General features: G+C 44.0%; 1 protein-coding gene across 2 annotated transcripts in view; it reads left to right on the top strand.

The window, feature by feature from the left end:
• The window catches only part of TRIM33 (tripartite motif containing 33), a 347,475-nt gene extending 334,877 nt beyond the window's left edge, over positions 1-12,598 (top strand). For both annotated transcript variants that reach the window (XM_063955426.1, XM_063955427.1), the window contains 2 exons: positions 11,108-11,158; positions 11,237-12,598. In XM_063955426.1, coding sequence (XP_063811496.1) covers positions 11,108-11,158; positions 11,237-11,449 — 264 coding nt within the window. In that variant the 3' untranslated portion in view covers positions 11,450-12,598. The remainder of the gene's footprint in view (positions 1-11,107; positions 11,159-11,236) is intronic.
• Positions 12,599-18,958: the final 6,360 nt, after the last annotated feature.

The raw sequence follows: 18,958 nt of genomic DNA, 5'->3' as shown, positions 1-18,958 counted from the left end.
CACTGAGGGTGCAGGGCGCTGGGGGGGGGCGCCCTGGGCAGCAATGTATAATACCTTTTTATGGCTAAAATACATCACATATAGCCCTTGAGGCTATATGGATGTATTTAACCCCTGCCAGATCTCACAAACTCCGGGAGAAGAGCCCGCCGAAAAGGGGGCGGGGCCTATTCTCCTCAGCATACGGCGCCATTTTCCTGCTCAGCTCTGCTGTGAGGAAGGCTCCCAGGCTCTCCCCTGCACTGCACTACAGAAACAGGGTTAAAACAGAGAGGGGGGGCACTTATTTGGCGATATGATTACATATATAAAAATGCTATAAGGGAAAACACTTGTATAAGGGGTTGTCCCTGTATAATTATAGCGTTTTTGGTGTGTGCTGGCAAACTCTCCCTCTGTCTCCCCAAAGGGCTAGTGGGGTCCTGTCCTCTATCAGAGCATTCCCTGTGTGTGTGCTGTGTGTCGGTACGTGTGTGTCGACATGTAGGAGGACGATGTTGGTGAGGAGGCGGAGCAAAATTGCCTGTATTGGTGATGTCACTCTCTAGGGAGTCGACACTGGAATGGATGGCTTATTTAGGAATTACGTGATAATGTCAACACGCTGCAAGGTCGGTTGACGACATGAGACGGCCGGCAAACAAATTAGTACCTGTTTAGGCGTCTCAGACACCGTCAGGGGCTTGTAAAAACGCCCATTTACCTCAGTCAGACACAGACACGGACACTGACTCCAGTGTCGACGGTGAATAAACAAACGTATTTTCCTTTAGGGCCACACGTTTCATGTTAAGGGCAATGAATGGAGGTGTTACATATTTCTGATACTACAAGTACCACAAATAAGGGTATTATGTAGGGTGTGAATAAACTACTTGTAGTTTTTCCTGAATCAGATAAATTAAATGAAGTGTGTGATGATACGTGGGTTTCCTCCGATAGAAAATTATTGGCGGTATACCCTTTCCCGCCAGAAGTTAGGGCGAGTTGGGAAACACACCTTAGGGTGGATAAGGCGCTCACACGCTTATAAAAACAAGGGGCGTTACCGTCTCCAGATACGGCAGCCCTCAATGAGCCAGCTGATAGGAAGCTGAAAAATATCCTAAAAGTATATACACACATACTGGTGTTATACTACGACCAGCAATCGCCTCAGCCTGGATGTGCAGCGCTGAGGGGGCTTGGTCGGATTTCCTGACTGAAAATATTGATACCCTTGACAGGGACAAGATTTTATTGACTATAGATGCATTTCTATATATGCGAGATGCGCAGAGGGATATTTGCATTCTGGCATCAAGAGTAAATGTGATGTCCATATCTGCCAGACGAAGACACGACAGTGGTCAGGTGATGCAGATTCCAGACGGCACATGGAAGTATTGCCGTATAAAGGGGCGGTCCATCGGACCTGGTGGCCATGGCAACAGCTGAAAAATCCACCTTTTGTTACCCCAAGTCACATCTCAGCAGAAAAGGACACAGTCTTTTCAGTCTCAGTCCTTTCGTCCCCATAAGGGCAGGCGGGCAAAAGGGCCAGTCATATCTGCCCAGGGGTAGAGGAAAGGGAAGAAGACTGCAGCAGGCAGCCCATTCCCAGGAACAGAAGCCCTCCACAGCTTCTGCCAAGTCCGCAGCATGACGCTGGGGCAGTACAAGCGGACTCAGGTGCGGTAGGGGGTCATCTCAAGGGGGCTCACTCACAAGTGGACTCCTGGATCCTACACGTAGTATCCCAGGTGTACATTGGAAATTCGAGACGTCTCCCCCTCACAAGTTCCTGAAGTCTGCTTTACCAACGTCTCCCTCCGACAGGGAGGCAGTATTGGGAACAATTCACAGGCTGTATTCCCAGCAGGTGATAATCAAAGTACCCCTTCTACAACAAGGGAAGGGGTATTATTCCACACTATATTGTGGTACTGAAGCCAGACGGCTCGGTGAGATCTGAAATATTTGAACACTTACATACAAGCGTTCAAATCAAGATGGAGTCACTCAGAGTAGTGATAGCGAACCAGGAAGAAGGGGACGATATGGTGTCACTGGATATCAGGGACGCATACCTACATGTCCAAATTTGCCTTCTCACCAAGGGTACCTCAGGTTCGTGGTACAGAACTGTCACTATCAGTTCAGACGCTGCCGTTTGGATTGTCCACGGCACCCCGAGTCTTTACCAAGGTAATGGCCGAAATGATAATTCTTCTTAAAAGAAATATGGACGCTTTCCTGATAAAGGCAAGGTCCAGAGAACAGTTGGAGGTCGGAGTAGCACTATCTTAAGTAGTTCTACGACAGCACGAGTGGATTCTAAATATTCCAAAATCGCAGTTTTTTCCGACGACACGTCTACTGTTCCTAGGGATGATTCTGGACACAGTCCAGAAAAGGATGTTTTCTCCCGGAGAAGAAAGCCAGGGAGTTATCCGAGCTAGTCAGGAACCTCCTAAAACCAGGAAAAGTATCAGTGCATCATTGCACAAGGATCCTGTGAAAAATGGTGGTTTCTTACAAAGCGATCCCATTCGGTAGATTTCACGCAAGAACCTTTCCGTGGGATCTGCTGGAAAAATGGTCCGGATCGCATCTTCAGATGCATCAGCGGATAACCCTGTCTCCAAGGACAAGGGTGTTTCTTCTGCGGTGGCTGCAGAGTGCTCATCTATGAAAGGGCCGCAGATTCGGCATTCAGGACTGGGTCCTGGTGACCACGGATGCCAGCCTGAGTGGCTGGGGAGCAGTCACACAAGGAAAAAATTTCCAGAGAGTGTGATCAAGTCTGGAGACTTCTCTCCACATAAATATACTGGAGCTAAGGGCAATTTACAATGCTCTAAGCTTAGCAAGACCTCTGCTTCAAGGTCAGCCGGTATTGATCCAGTGGGACAACATCACGGCAGTCGCCCACGTAAACAGGGCGGCACAAGAAGCAGGAGGGAAATGACAAACTACAAGGATTCTTCGCTGGGCGAAAAATCATGTGATAACACTCTCAGCAGTGTTCATTCCGGGAGTGGAAAACTGGGAAGCAGACTTCCTCAGCAGGCATGACCTCTACCCGGGAGAGTGGGGACTTCATCGGGAAGTCTTCCACATGATTGTAAACCGTTGGGAAAAACCAAAGGTGGACATGATGGCGTCCCGCCTGAACAAAAAACTAGACAGATATTGCGCCAGGTCAAGGGACCCTCAGGCAATAGCGGTGGACGCTCTGGTAACACTGTGGGTGTACCAGTCAGAGTATGTGTTCCCTCCTATGCCTCTCATACCAAAAGTACTGAGAATCATAAGAGGGAGATGAGTAAGAACGATACTCGTGGTTCCGGATTGGCCAAGAAGGACTTGGTACCCGAAACTTCAAGAGATGTTCACGGAAGACCCGTGGCCTCTACCTTTAAGAAAGGACCTGCTCCAGCAGGGGCCTTGTCTGTTCCAAGACTTACCGCGGCCGCGTTTGACGGCATGGCGGTTGAACGCCGGATCCTGAAAGGGCATTCCAGATGAAGTCATCCCTACCCTGGTCGAAGACAGGAAGGATGTAACCGCAAAACATTTTCACCGCATTTGGTGAAGATATGTTGCGTGGTGTGAGGCCAAGAAGGCCCTACAGAGGAATTCCAACTGGGTCGTTTCCTACATTTCCTGAAAACAGGACTGTCTATGGGCCTAAAATTAGGGTCCATTAAGGTTCAAATTTTGGCCCTGTCGAATTTCTTCCAGAAAGAACTGGCTTTAGTGCCTGACGTTCAGATGTTTGTAAAAGGGGTACTGCATATACAGCCTCATTTTGTGCCCCAGTGGCACCTTGGGATCTCAATGTTGTTTTGAGTTTCCTAAAGTCACATTGGTTTGAACCACTCACCACTGTGGACTTAAAATATCTCACATGGAAGGTGACGATGCTATTAGCCCTGGCTTCAGCCAGGCGTGTGTCAGAATTGGCGGCTTTATCATATATAAAGCCCTTACTTAATTTTTCATTCTGACAGGGCAGAATTGAGGACTCGTCCTCAATTTCTCCTTAAGGTGTTTTCTGTTTTTCACATGAACCAACCTATTGTGGTACCTGCGGGTACTAGGGACTTGGAGGACTCCAAGTTACTTGACGTTGTCAGGGCCCTGAAAAATATGTTTCCAGGACGGCTGGAGTCAGAAAATCTGACTCGCTGTTTAGCCTGTATGCACCCAACAAGATGGGTGCTCCTGCTTCTAAGCAGACGATTGCTCGCTGGATTTGTAATACAATTCAGTTTACACATTCTGTGGCAGGCCTGCCACAGCCAAAATCTGTAAAAGCTCATTCCAAAAGGAAGGGGGCTCATCTTGGGCGACTGCCCGAGGGGTCTCGGCTTTACCCTGGCTGAGGAGGACATGGAGTCTCTCATTCGGTGCTGCAGGGTCATCCGCACTCTCCCGCCCGTTTGGGAGCTTTGGTATAATCCCCATGGTCCTTACGGAGTCCCCAGCATCCACTAGGACGTCAGAGAAAATAAGATTTTACTTACCGATAAATCTATTTCTCGTAGTCCGTAGTGGATGCTGGGCGCCCATCCCAAGTGCGGATTGTCTGCAATACTTGTACATAGTTATTGTTACAAAAATCGGGTTATTCTTGTTGTGAGCCATCTTGTCAGAGGCTCCTTCGTTGTTATCATACTGTTAACTGGGTTCAGATCACAGGTTGTACGGTGTAATTGGTGTGGCTGGTATGAGTCTTACCCGGGATTCAATATCCTTCCTTATTATGCACGCTCGTCCGGGCACAGTATCCTAACTGAGGCTTGGAGGAGGGTCATAGGGGGAGGAGCCAGTGCACACCACCTGATCCTAAAGCTTTTATTATTGTGCCCTGTCTCCTGCGGAGCCGCTATATCCCCATGGTCCTTACGGAGTCCCCAGCATCCACTACGGACTACGAGAAATAGATTTATCGGTAAGTAAAATCTTATTTTTTTACTGCTGGAAATGTTTCGGTTCTATGCTGAGTTTTGGCTAAAACAGGTGCTGCTTGGGTGGTTTCTGCAACTGTGTTTTTCCTGGTCTGTGGTGATGTGCTAAGTTTGTGTAAGTTTGAAATTTTGCCCTTATCTTGCGTTTGGCTGCAAAATATTGCTTTTGAAGACTGAATTCAAGCACTATTGAATATTGAATGAGTTAATAAGTCAAATCAGCAATTTTCATAGACTACACATCTCCAATCATCTCTGTGCAGACCGCCTGGACCCAGAAACGGTGCATGTCCTCATCGTTTTAGAGGGTGCCTGATGCCTGAGCTATCCCGAATAGCCTGCCATCTTGCCAGGTTTTTACTGGGAGGCTCCTTAATCTGAGTGCGCTAGACATAGGCAGCCCGGTTATTTGGGCAAACTAATTTCTTTCCTCTTACAGGGGAGTAGTACTTCCACACAGTGCAGCTACAGAGTTGGGGGGGTGGAACCTAATGCTGGTGGTATCCCCTTCTCTTTACCAGAAAGTAGTACAGTCATTACTGCTGCTCAGCAATCAAAAGGAAAAGTGAAATTAACCCTTATGGACAAGGGGCGGCCATCGTCACCCACATCATCGATTGTTACTATTGCTGATCATTTCAGCTGGAGCCATTGATGATATAAACTATGCAGGCATTTACCATTGATGGTTTCTGCTATCAAATATCTGCACATGCACAGGAGAGGCTTAGATGTACAGTCAGAATGAACAATGAGCAGGCAAAAAAATTCCTCTGCAGCACCTCCAGTGGCTAGCTCCTGCTCCTACACAGTTTTGTTAACAGAGTGATGCTAAGCAGCTGAGAGGGAGGACCATATAGGCAGGGCAAGACTTGAGTAGTTACCTTATTTGCCAATGAAGAGAGACAGGGACAGGATGGGCTGCTAAGTGATGACTGACAGATGAGCATGTGTGCCACTGTGCCCTGTCAAGTCCGCACACGGCACTAGAACAAAGATTGTGGACAGGTCCAGCCATCTACCCCCAGTTCCCGGCACACGGTCACACAGTGTCATACTATATACAGTATCCTCTTCCTTTGTATGCTTAGACCTTTCTGCAGCTGATGTGAGTGGGGGCAGGCCTGGACTTTGCTGACTGACTGCTGAGCTCTAGCTGATCGGCCAGTCACTTAGGTGGGACATCCTATGCTCCTCAATCCCAGCACACCTCATTACTGACCCTACAATGCATGGGAACTGCACGAGTCTGTAAGCTGGAGATTGCCAGTCAGGGTCTCTGCAGCACAGAGTTACTGGCTGACTGCCAGTACTAAAAAAAAAAATTAAACCAGCGTGCCCAACTTCTACAATCGATGGAGGTAAACCATCTACATCCCGCCATTGATGGTAAAACCATCCGACACGTATATGGTTTGGAACTGTCAATGGCCATCCCTAATCTTGACCCTGCATCTTATTGTGGCTGCTGCAGATCTCTTCAGCTCCTCTGTTCTACAGTTGCTAGCCTTGGGAAAACTAAGTTTTTGTATTTTTTTAAAATCTATTATAGCCTCCTGCTATTTTAAAGAATTGTGTAGCTGCTCAGTGACCTATGACACAAATTACTGTGCTTAGGTATTTGTCTGCCTTGTGCCCGTTATACGTAATGTGGCCGTCTAGGGACTATTACTGACAAAGCAAAAACCGTCAAGCCTAAAACTGCTTGTACTGTTAGTTACCATGTGGACAGGTGGACTCTGGAGCGTTGTGCGTGGACTGTCAAGCATGGTCTAGTGTTGCACAGCCATCCGAGGCTGCCACGTCTGCCTGCGTGGGCACAGGCTCTGAGTCGGTCTGACTTGGTGACGCTTGTTGAGTTTTAGCAGGAAGATCAAGCAAGGACAGCTGTTAATCCAGTTCCCCCAATGCATGGGTCTGAGTCGCCGACTTCTGGCAGGTTGACTCCCTAATTGGTATCTAATCCACCTTGGCTCTGTACCATGGAGCATATGGAGTCAGGGTTTGAAAAAAAAGTGTTCCAAGAGGAAATTTTTTCAAAGATCCACAGCTGTGCATGGTGCATAACTCTCCCTCCTTCGAAGGCTTTTTGGATGTTACCGTTTCAGAAAAGGAAGAGGGTATGGATGGTGTAATGGTTAGCATTTCTGACTCACAGCACTGAGTTCATGGTTTGGCCCTAACTGTGTGGAGTTTGTGTATGCTCTCACGGGTTTCCTCCGGGTACTCAGGTTTCCTCCCACAATCAAAAAATATACAGGTAGTTTAAAGTCCAATATATAGAAAAAAGTTGAGCTGCAAGGGCGTGGTTGTGAAGGAGAAAAAGTAGATGTGCGTTACAGTCCAAAAGGTGTCTCAAGTCCATTTTTATAGGCTCAAGCCATGAGGACTGGGACTGACAAACTCATTTAGGGTCTTCACAGCAATTTATCCAGGAATTAGCAGAACAGCTACGCTAAGCAGCTAAATATTTGTTTGAGGCCATGGTACACTGTGCTCTGGTGGCTTCAAAGCTTCAGCTACGGATGTCTCTACCTGTAGCGCTCTTTGATGCTGCACTTATTATTATTTATTTATTACCAGTTATTTATATAGCGCACACACATTCCGCAGCGCTTGACAGAGAATATCTGGGCATTCACATCAGTCCCGGCCCCAGTGTAGTTTACAATCTATATTCTCTATCACATGTACATGCACACACATTCACGCTAGGGTTAATTTGTAGGGAGCCAATTAACCTACCAGTATATTTTTGGATTGTGGGAGGAAACCGGAGTACCCGGAGGAAACCCACACAAGCACAGGGAGAATATACAAACTCCACACAGGGCCATGGTGGGAATCAAACCCATGACCTCAGTGTGTGCTAACCATTACACCGCCTGTGCTGCACTTGGACTGCAGAGTCAGAATCAAAATGTTCCTTGGAAACACTTCCATTTTGGTTCTTTTGGACCTGAACTGGATACCATTATTGTTTTAGCTCCCAGGGGGAAAAAAGCACTTTTCCAGTGGATGTCCCAAAACAGCGGGGTCCACGTTTATAAGTTTTTTGCTCCTCCTTTCGTAGCAAAACATAGACAAGAGGTCAGTCGGCCAGAGGCAGCTCCCTCCAGAGGCGGAGGTTTGGCATCAAACGGTACTTTTATTTTTATTTTTTTGGTGCAAACGCTGAAAAGACAGTGCTATGGAGAAGCCTGATGGGGTCTCGCTCCACCCAGTACGGTCATCAGTCGGAGGGCAGTAGCTCCGGTTCAAAGACTGTTGGATGGAGTGGTCTTCAGATGCCTGGGTGAAGAGTCATTTCCAGAGGGGACCTTTGACCTCAGGGTTCCACCACCACTCCCCCTACCTCAGAATGTGGTGAAGAAGGTGGCATTGGATCAGATTATAAACTCTCTTCTTACTGTCTCATTGCTTCAGTTCCTCCGCTGGAATAGAAACTGGGGTTTCACTCTTACCTGTTTCTTGTTTGGAAGCCATACAGCTAAGTCAGGCCTAATTATTTATCTTCATGTCTTGAACATCAGGTTGTGGGTAGATAATTTTCAGATGGAATCTTTTTGATCAGTGATCCACTGCGTGGAGACCAACGCATATTTGCCCTCCCTGGATGTCAGGGATGTGCATCTTCAAGTTCCAATTTGGGCAGGTCATCATTCTTTCACCAAGATAATGCCGGGGATTGTTTACTGCGCAAAGAAGGTATCGCAGTCATACCTTATTTGGAGGATATGCTCATGAAAGCAAATTCAGCTTTGCAGTAACAGCACCTACATCACACAGTTCAAATACTTCAAATAGTGGTGGCAGTTGAATGGTCCAGTATCCCACCAGTCTTGCTGATGGGGGGGAAAAAAGCATTTATGGTCACTTAACCATTAATCTCCAAAGCAGTCTGTTTGACACTGTGTTTCCTCCCTCATGATCAGTCTTGCGAGGTTTTGATTCTTGACCATCTTTTCCCTATGGATTTGTGTGCTTGTACTATGCGTTTCACGGGGTTGCTGCTACTCCTTACTGGACTCTTTATAAAAAAAAAAAAAAAATGTACACTTTTTTTGTGTGGGTATAGTATATCTTTCTTAGCCTGTACTAAATTTCTGCTGAACACAAAGCATGCTCTAGGCTAAAATATGCAAGTGTAGAAAGCACCCATGTGACAGCCTTGTATTGCATGTTTAAATTGGTTCTACTGCCTCCACCTTTTAAAGGCCTGAATCATAATGGAATTTGAGATTCATTGCTAACGTTTATGCTTGCCTGCTAGTAATATGTTGCACTTGGTGACAGAACATTCTGCATTATAAAGGTATTCTGCATTATGTGTCTATGAATAATTGCAATGTATTGTCAAATCTTAGGGTGCGCTTATTGTAGCAGAATTGCATATTAAAGCATGGCACTCTCAACTACTGTAGGTCTTTGTCCCAGTCCTATGCATTTATTCTAATGTAAATAGTTGGACAGTGTAATAAAGGATGATCTTTGATTAATGGTTTTGTGAAACAGTAATTTCACGTGTAATGCAAATTGAAATTAAGGAAGATGGTTCAGTTTTATCCCATTTATCTAATTTTTTTCTGTTGCTGTACATCTCATCTGCATATCTGTAGTGTGCAGCCTGTCTACATTTTGTATTTAATGTAGAGTTGAACATGGACTTTCAATCATTGAAAGCATACTGTATGATCATTTATGCATAAACTTTATTTGCATTTGAACACTTTCCAAGGTATTTTATAAAAAAAAAGTTATTTTGAAAAAGTGCTCTATAGCACGAAGCATCCCTTTTATACATGATTATAATGGACGTTAACAGTTCTGAACAAATATATTCACAGCATGGTTTACAGACCATCTTAAATTATGTTTTAGATGGCTTTGTCTTGTTTACATAACTAGTTCACTTACAGAGAAGTTAATGAAAATGCATATGACATAGCTTTATCTAATTAGCTTCTGATTGAGTGCCCACATCTATCCTATATTGAGTAGCACTGCATTCCACAAATTCTGCTTTCAAGATCTCAATTTTTTGAGATCAGAAAACTGGGTGACTGATTCTTTTAATAGACAATTGAATTATAGAAAGTTAAAGTCTCATAACCTGTTCCTAAATATCGGTGCAGTTTCTCTTGTCAACCCTTCTTCTGTGTTTGCCAACCTTTTGTTATTAAGGCTACACAAAGAAGGATTTTTATGGGATTTTGCAGCAGCTGAGCCTTCATTGTCGCATGCTTCCCCCTTGGTCTGCCGCTGTGATGACCTTTGCAAAAGATATCACGCTGAGACTTTGTAATGTAACATCAGCCATCTGAAGCGATAGCGAGTGGAGAGCTAGCCTGCTGTTATATCTGCTGTGGCAAGCTTTGCCTGTTGGGTCCAAATGGAAGTATAAATTACAGTGGGGTGGGTAACCTTAAATGAGACATTTATGGTATAATTGGCCCATGGGGCTTAAAATTCACACTATTTATGCCTTTTTGCGTGTCTGTGGTGGCGGGGGGTTAGGTTATGTCCTTGTCTTTAGACGTACAACAGTAATGTTCTCTATAAGTTTCTAACCAAAGACACCTTTTTGGCCTGAGAAGACACTTACTCCAGGCTACCAGTTTATAGCTTATATTTTTCAAAGCTAAGGAAAGGAACTAAGAATCTTTGATGTGTCCATTGAAGTAAATAAGATGACACACAACCCACAACTCAGACTGCACTGTTGCGTGTTTTGTTTTTTATCTTTTCTCCATCTGCTGAAGTCATCCGGTTTACCATGTAACCTTATTGTTCATTGTTGACTCTGAAAATTTTTAGCCCCCATACAAAGTGTAGGGTTTTTTTTTTTTTTTAATGTGTCATTTTTCCCCAATAAACATTATCAAAACTAAAACTGCTGAATCTCATATGGTCTTACACCTTTTCTCATGACAGCAGCTTTGGAGATGGACTGTAATTTCAGTCAATCATATTGTATTACGTATCGTATTTAGAAAGTGTATTCCTAGTTGATTTAGCATAGATTTTTATATTGCAGTCTGGTCATAACTATTTTTTTATACTTTGTTATGGCCTTGTTTTGTAGTGAAACCCTAAAAATTAAACTTAGAATAAATGATTTTCACTTTTTTTGACTTTGGTGTCCTTTTTAGATGATGAAAGTTGTTCAAGTTTATGCAGAAACACAAGAAATTAATCTGCAGGTAAGCTTTCCAAACCATGCAAACTTGACAGAAGTCTATGCATAACCTCAGGTGAATTTTCTTTTCTTTGTCCAACAGAACGACTCAGAAGTGGCCCAAGCAGGAAAATCTGTTGCATTGTACTTTGAGGACAAACTTCCAGAAATCTACCCTGACAGGACCTTCCAACCATTGCCAGAGTTTGAACCAGAGGAGGACGATGGTGAAATAACAGAGGATTCAGATGAGGATTTTGTACAGCCTCGAAGAAAACGTCTAAAATCAGATGAGAAGCCAGTGCATATAAAGTGATTTGAATGCTCTGAACTTTACACTTTTCTGTAGAAAAAAAAAAAAATAACTTTAAAGAAGTACTTATTTAAGTGTTCCTGGAATATCTTCTCGCCTACACCAGCTACCGTCAAGGAGAAGCTGGCAGCTTTTAGACAGTATTAGACCAACTAATGTTTGTACAGAAGAGTTGAACATTCTTTTAAAGAAAACAAATGGAGGAGACATTGTCACTTTCTTTAGATTTTTTTTTTGTTTTGTTTTTAGTTTATTTACTTAATTTGATGAACTTTTGCCTCAAGGGACAGTCTATTAGTAATCTCACCTAGATTTTGTGAAATGTTGAGGACAATTTCCTTGGTTTGGTATTCTCAACCGTTCTTTGTACAGCTCTATATGTGGACTTGGTGGTTGATGTTGCTTGTTAATCTATTTCTTTCTTAAAGATCGGACCAGTACATGGAGTTTACTGTAACACTTTCTCCTCTACTCGTCAGGCTGCTTTGTAGTTTGACTTCTGGAACAGTGAAAAACATGGTACAGGTTTAAAATTGCTTTCTGAATGATTTTAATCATTCTCCATTTTTTCTTTTTTTTTCCCCCCCAAGTTTTATTTTATTTTAACTTGAGTGGTTAGCTGTGTGGGTTATCCTTCAAAGTTCTGATATATAGATATATATTTTGTGAAGGAAACGGTTTAACTTGGATCATAAAATCATTAACTTTTGCTATGTATATATGAGGAAGCTAATAAGTGTTCGTAAATTCAAACTGCATTATTTCAGGCAACAGATTGTCAACCCTTGCTGTTGTCTTGCATCCAGGACAAGGAAAAATAAATTAAGTTACTGGTTAAATATTCTTGATTTTATCATATTTTAACATCTGATAGATGGAAAATGTTAGTACATTTGAAAGAATTACAAAATTACTTTGTCTTCCTTAACTTTTTGATTTGTTTAGCAAATGTGTCATTTTGCAATTCTCATCGTGTCTTACTTGTACATAGAATCTCAAGATGGTAGCCTTTCCAGATTTGTTTGTTTTTGAGAGTGTGTTCTTTAGAGATGCTTTCGATGCAGAGCTTGCTACTACTGCAAAACATTCTAAAACCACTTAATGGTCATATGTCTGCTAGAAGAAACCCAATAAATCCTACAGTCGTTTTAAGCAAGCATCACTTATGCCCTCCTTTCCCTTACTGACCACGGTTGCACAATAGCTGAAAAGTGCCCATTATGGTTTATAGCAAAACTGTAACCGACAACATTGTAGCCAATGAGTCTCTGTGCTCCCAAATGAGTAGGAGCATTTACGGTTTATATGCAAGATGCCCTGGAAGTAATTCAGTGCTTCCCCCCAGGGCCTGAAGGTGTTTAACGTAAGCACTGTTTAAGGTAATCGAATGTAAGTTGGTGTAACATGAACTTCTGTCTGACAGTCTTGAGTGGCTTGGTTTCAATTTCAAATTTATTTAGGCTGTTACTCTCTGAGAAGCATTGGGTGTACGCATCTTATGAAATTGTTTATTTATGTAACAGTTTCCATTTCTTGCCATAAGTCAATACATTTTCATGTATATTCTATGGGGGAAATTGTTTTGCTATGGATAACAATCTTCCATGCTGTAATTGCTTCCATTCAGGTAATCTGTTTTAAGATATCACATTCTACAGTGGTTAGGAAAATGTTTACATGTTTGAGAATTACAATGTTCCTACTATTTTAACTAAGTTTTTCTGTGTTTTTTTGGGGGGTGGGGGGGTTTATAGTTAGTTTTGCACTATTTTAAATAGTGAAACATTAAGTTTTAGATTTAACATTTTATTATAATTGTGTGTAAGATCAGTAATGGCTCATCTTAGGAAGGATCCTAAAAGTTGGGGATATTGTGTCAGTGTTCATTGGGGGGAATTCAATGGATACCGTCGCCCAATCTACCGTCTAAAGTGAAGGGAGATCACAGGATTCAACTGATGTTGTTTATCGTGCCCGTAAGTGTCTGGTTTAGCCGGGTAAAAAGTGCCGTTTGGGTGCCTGAACTGGTCACTTTTTGTACATTTCAGCTCACCAGCATGGGGGGCTGCAAGCTGAATGTGTTTCCCCGCAGCTCAGCACGCCTGAACGGACCAACAGTTGTATTGGGCATCATCTAGTGCATTAGTCTTCAACTTGTGGTCCTCCAGCTGCTGTGGAACTACATGTCCCAGCATGCCCCGCCTTAGTTTTAGCATGCCTTAATAGCAAAACTGTGGCAGGGCAGCTGGAATGTACAGTTCCACAGCAGCTGGAGGGCCACAGGTTGAAGACTCATGATCTAGTTGCTGCCGTGGGGAAAATAATTGAATCCCCTCTATCAATCCATTTTGAGGCGTAAAGTTCTAGCAATAGAATATTAGAATTCCATTTTTGCTTTGCCGTGCTTGATGTGGTGGGATAGGACTGGGAACACAAAATGAGCAAGATTTAAAAATGTTATTTGTCTCTAACCTCTTCAGGGATACTGACACGTGTACATTTACTTAAGTTCTTTTAATGGCAAACCTTTTTGAAGTTTGAATATATATTTTTAACTTCATAAGTCAATATATAAAAATTCTTAACTTGAAATGTATTGTCTTCAATAAAATATATTTTAAAAAAAATCCTGAAATTATATATCGCTAAAATTAAAAAATTGTCCCTGAAGATGTTTATAGCCATGATGAACAAAGGTGGCGCAAGTTGAACGAAACCAGTTTCCCTGGAAAGATTCGGACTAGTCATGGACACGCATGAAACCAAATCTCCACAAATAACTTGTTTGGAAGTGCAAATAAAACCGCACTATGTCTCATGATTAAAAGACAAGTTTAAGGGAAAAATTTAAAAATTGAAATCTTGGTTTGACAACAAAATGATACACAACTATCAACTTGAGAAATGTATCTGACATGAGGAAAGAAAATATACTCAATAACTGTTTTACATCTCACTAATGTATACTTTACATTTCCAATACAAAACATCTATAGGTAAGCAGGGAGTCTGGTGTGCATAGAAAAATAATCTTCCCCATGATGCGCATAGCTTTATTTCAAATGTATTTTGTTGTGATGATTGTGAAATGATCCAAGTAGCTAATTTACAAAAGACAACTTGCACTTTGTTTTGTTAAAAGCCCATGACATTTTCATTTAAATACAGTTTCTGCTGCCTGGTGCTGATTAAAAAAATAATCAAATTGCTGGAAAATGAAGTGTCCGAAAGCTGTTGTTAATTCTGGTCATTTGTTTCTAAGGGGTCTATATAGTAAGAAGTGCATGTGTGACTGCCATATTCATCTATACTTACCTGCTGAGACGGGCTTTGCAAAATCCTCCCGTCCTGATGAAGAACGAAATCTTGTATCTTCAGTTGGCTTTTGCAAAAGCATAAGCATTCAACATATGTCTGTAGCCCACTGCATACATGCGGAATGGGTTCTGATGGAGCGATTTGCTGTTGGAGAAAACAGGACGAGAACAGCCCCTTCCATGTTCTCCTTTGCAGAAGGCTAGTAAGTAGACATACTGTAATGTTATTGATGGTGTATAGCCCCAGTTGTGAGCTGCAGGAACATGAGAAGTGCAATGAAAAGGCATTGTTGTAATCTGTATATATGAGACAAAAATGTAGCTAGAAGTCTGAATTACTATAGTTTATTAATTGACCCTTAAGTCATTGAGGGTTGTTGTTGTTGGGTTTTATTTTGTTTTGTTTTTTGTTTTTTACATAGATCAAATTTTGTCTTAATTTGATTAATATTTAAACCCATACAGTTAATTTGTACTGTTTAAGAATATCTTGAAAATATTCATTATTATAGGGTATTATTGTATGGTAAAAAAATTGGAATAAGTAAAAAAAAAAAAAAACCGGGGGTTTATGTATGTGTAATACCCTAGTGTATGTATGTATGTGTGTGTTTTTATTTATATATATATATATATATATATATATATATATATATTCACCCACCGCCTTAAAACATCGTTTTGCAGTTTTAATTGCACTGTGTGGGTCCAATCATGGTTGGTGTGTGTTTCACCATTTTGTAAATGTACTATATGCCCTTCACCTGCTGTACAGACAACATTGAGACGATAGTTGAATTAGGCCCATATGTATTAAGCCATGAAGAGTGATAAAGTACCGACAAATCAGCTCTTAACGGTCATTTTTCAAACACATCCTGAAACATGGTGGTTAGGAAGTTGATTGGCTGGTACTTTATCACTATTTATCACTCCCCAATATATCCCTTTTTAAGGCTTAATACATTTGGGCCTTAGTCACAAATGCCTTTGAGTGTCTTCCACTGAAGTCACTGCTGTCATGATTTTGGGGTCTATTTACTAAGCCTTGGACGGAGGTAAAGTACCAACCAATCAGCTGCTAACTGCCATTTTTCTTACGTCCTAGAGCACAGGTTCTCAAACTCGGTCCTCAGTATCCCACACGGTTCATGTTTTGCAGGTCACCTGTACATTTTTAAAATGCGACAGTTGATGGTACACAGTGCACCTGCTGGGTGACATGGAAAACGTGAACTGTGTGGGGTCCTGAGGACCGCGTTTGAGAACCACTGTCCTAGAGGATGCTGGGGTCCATATTACTACCATGGGGTATAGACAGGTCCAGCAGGAGCCATTGGCACTTTAAGAGTTTAAGTGTGGGCTGGCTCCTCCCTCTATGCCTCTCCTACCAGACTCAGTTTAGGAAATGTGCCCGGAGGAGCCGGTCACAGCTAGGGGAGCTCTACAGAGCTTTCTTAGTAAAAGTTTATTTTAGAGTTTTTATTTTACAGGGAGGCTGCTGGCAACAGCCTCCCTGCATCGAGGGACTGAGGTGGGGGGGGGTAGTGTCTGCCCTGCGGGGTCTGAGCCACTGTCTCAGCTGACTGGACACTGAGCTCCAGAGCGGATAGATCGCTCCCTGTCGCAGGGGAACGCTCACCCCAGCAGCATGCCGTCATCCCCTTGCAGAGCTGAAGTTTGTGGCGAGTGAGTCACCGACCCACCTTGTAAGCTAGGGGGCCGGTGTGAAGATGGCGGCTACAGGGTAGGAGCGCAGTACTAACCACGCTCTGGGTGAGGCTCAGCGGTACGTAAATACGGTGCTGTGAGGGGCACCCCGAGCCGGCGCCTTAACCCTACACTGACCAGAAAGCCTGTCGAGGTCTGCGGATCTCAGCCAGCAAAAAATCCTCAGGCCAGTATAATCTTGGAAGAGCGGGAAGACCGCCATTGAGGGGGCAGAGCTTCTCAGCGGCACCAGCAGCGTTCAGCGCAATTTTCCTGCCTGCAGACTCCCTGCCAGTGGAAGAGCAGTACCTACAGAGCAACTCCAGCTATCTGTATGGTACTAGGGGGTTGTAGAAGGGAGGGGAGGTTGTGTAAGACTGTCTCACCTATTAAGTGACACAGTCAGCGCTGGTTAAAGGTCTACCTATACCTATATAGCGCTGTGTGTGGGTTGGCTCTAATCTCTGTGTGTCTCTGCCATTCTTGGGGGGGAAACTCTGTCTGCCCTGTACCCTGTGTGTATGTGGGGTGTACAAGCAAACATGTCTAGAAACTCTGTCTCATATGCTGCAGAGGATTTGTCTTCTCAGGAAGATCCCATCCCATGTAATCAGGATTGCACTGTTGTAGCGCAGATCCCAGCTAGAGAACCGGAGTTGTTTACCTCTCTTATGGGGGCTATTTCTCAGATTTCTGAACGGGTTGCAAGGACTGAGCATGCAACTCAGGTGTTGCAATCCTCTACGGCAGTATGGTCTGATACTGCTCCCTTGGGGCCCCCTGCGGTACATTCTCACAAACGTGCTCTTGCCCAAATTATGCAGGATGACACTGATACCGATTCTGACACAGCAGACGGTGATGGGGATGTGTTGAGGGGGGCGGCATCACTTGCTAAGGGGGTGCAGTTGATGATTGAGGCCAAGCGGGATGTGTTACATATTTCTGACACACCTCCTGAGCAGGTTGAGGAGGCCTTTTTCACGGACCGTAAGAAAGCCCCTCTCACCTTCCCGGCATCTAAGCAATTAAATGTTATATTTGAAAAAGCCTGGGAAAACCCGGAGAAAAAATTCCAGACCCCTAAAAGGGTCCTGGTTGCTTTTCCCTTCCCAGAAAATGATAGAAAAAATGGAAGTCCCCGCCTGTAGTTGACGCCTCTGTCTCCAGGCTGTCAAAACAGGTGGTATTGCCAGTCCCGGGATCTACCGCGTTGAAGGACCTGGCTGATCGCAATGTGGATGCTACGCTCAAATCAATATACACAGCTTCAGGGGCTATACTGCGGCCAACTATTGCCTGTGCATTGATTTCTAAAGCTATAGCCAAGTGGTCAGTCGCTCTGCAGGAGGACTTGACTACGATGGATAAAGGTGACGTTGATTGGTTTTTACGTAACATTCAGGATTCTGCAGGGTTCCTGGTAGAATCCATGAAGGACCTGGGTTCCATGGCTGCGGGGATCTCCTCCATGTCCGTCTCGGCTCGCAGGGGTCTCTGGCTGCGCCAATGGTCTGCGGACGCGGAATCCAGGAAAGTGTAGAGAGCCTACCCCTATACAGGTCAGGCTCTGTTTGGGGAGGCACTGGATGCATGGATTGCCACGGCTACCGCGGGTAAGTCTCCTTTTCTCCCCTCGGCTGCACCGGCTACGATGAAGCCTTTTACTCCCAACACGTCACAGTCCTATCGGCCTACGAGGCCTAGAAAGAACAAGCCTTCTCACACCTTCTTTAGAGGTGGTCGTGCGAAATCCAAAAGGCTTGCCCCTGCAGGTTCCCCGGACCAGAAGCAGGCTTCTGGTACCTCAAAGTCCTCAGCAATGACGGTGGACCGCACAGCCTGGAGGTAGGTCAGGTGGGGAGCAAGATCCAGCATTTCAGCCACGTCTAGGTGTCGTCGGGCCTGGATACAGGATATTGTGTCCAGGGGGGGTACAGGCTGGAGTTTCAAACTCTCCCGCCTCACCATTTCTTGAAATCAGGCTTGCCAGCTTTGCCAGCAGACAGAGCTATTCTTCTGGACGCTATCTGAAAATTGGTAGTGTCCGAGGTCATTGTTCCAGTTCCACCTCATCAGTTGAACAAAGGTTACTATTCAAACCTTTTTGTGGTACCGAAGCCGGATGGTTCGGTAAGGCCAATTCTGAACTTGAAATCTTAAAACCCTTATCTCAGGGATTTCAAATTCAAGATGGAGTCTCTGAGAGCAGTTATCTCAGGACTGTCGGAGGGGGAGTTCCTGGTGTCCCTAGACATCAAGGATGTGTACCTCCAAATTCCCATTTGGTCACCGCACCAGGCCTATCTCAGGTTTGCACTGTTAGACGATCAGTTTCAGGCACTGCCGTTCGGTCTCTCGACGGCACCAAGGGTCCTCACCAAGGTGATGGCAGAGATGCTGGTTCTCCGCAAGCAGGGGGTGAACATAATATCGTATCTGGACAATCTGCTGATCAAGGCATCGTCCAGAGAGAAGGTGTTAA

Source organism: Pseudophryne corroboree, chromosome 2 (assembly GCF_028390025.1).
Source record: "Pseudophryne corroboree isolate aPseCor3 chromosome 2, aPseCor3.hap2, whole genome shotgun sequence".
NCBI lineage: Eukaryota > Metazoa > Chordata > Amphibia > Anura > Myobatrachidae > Pseudophryne > Pseudophryne corroboree.
Note: the sequence above shows the minus strand (reverse complement) of the source record. Positions and strands in the feature narration are given on the sequence as shown.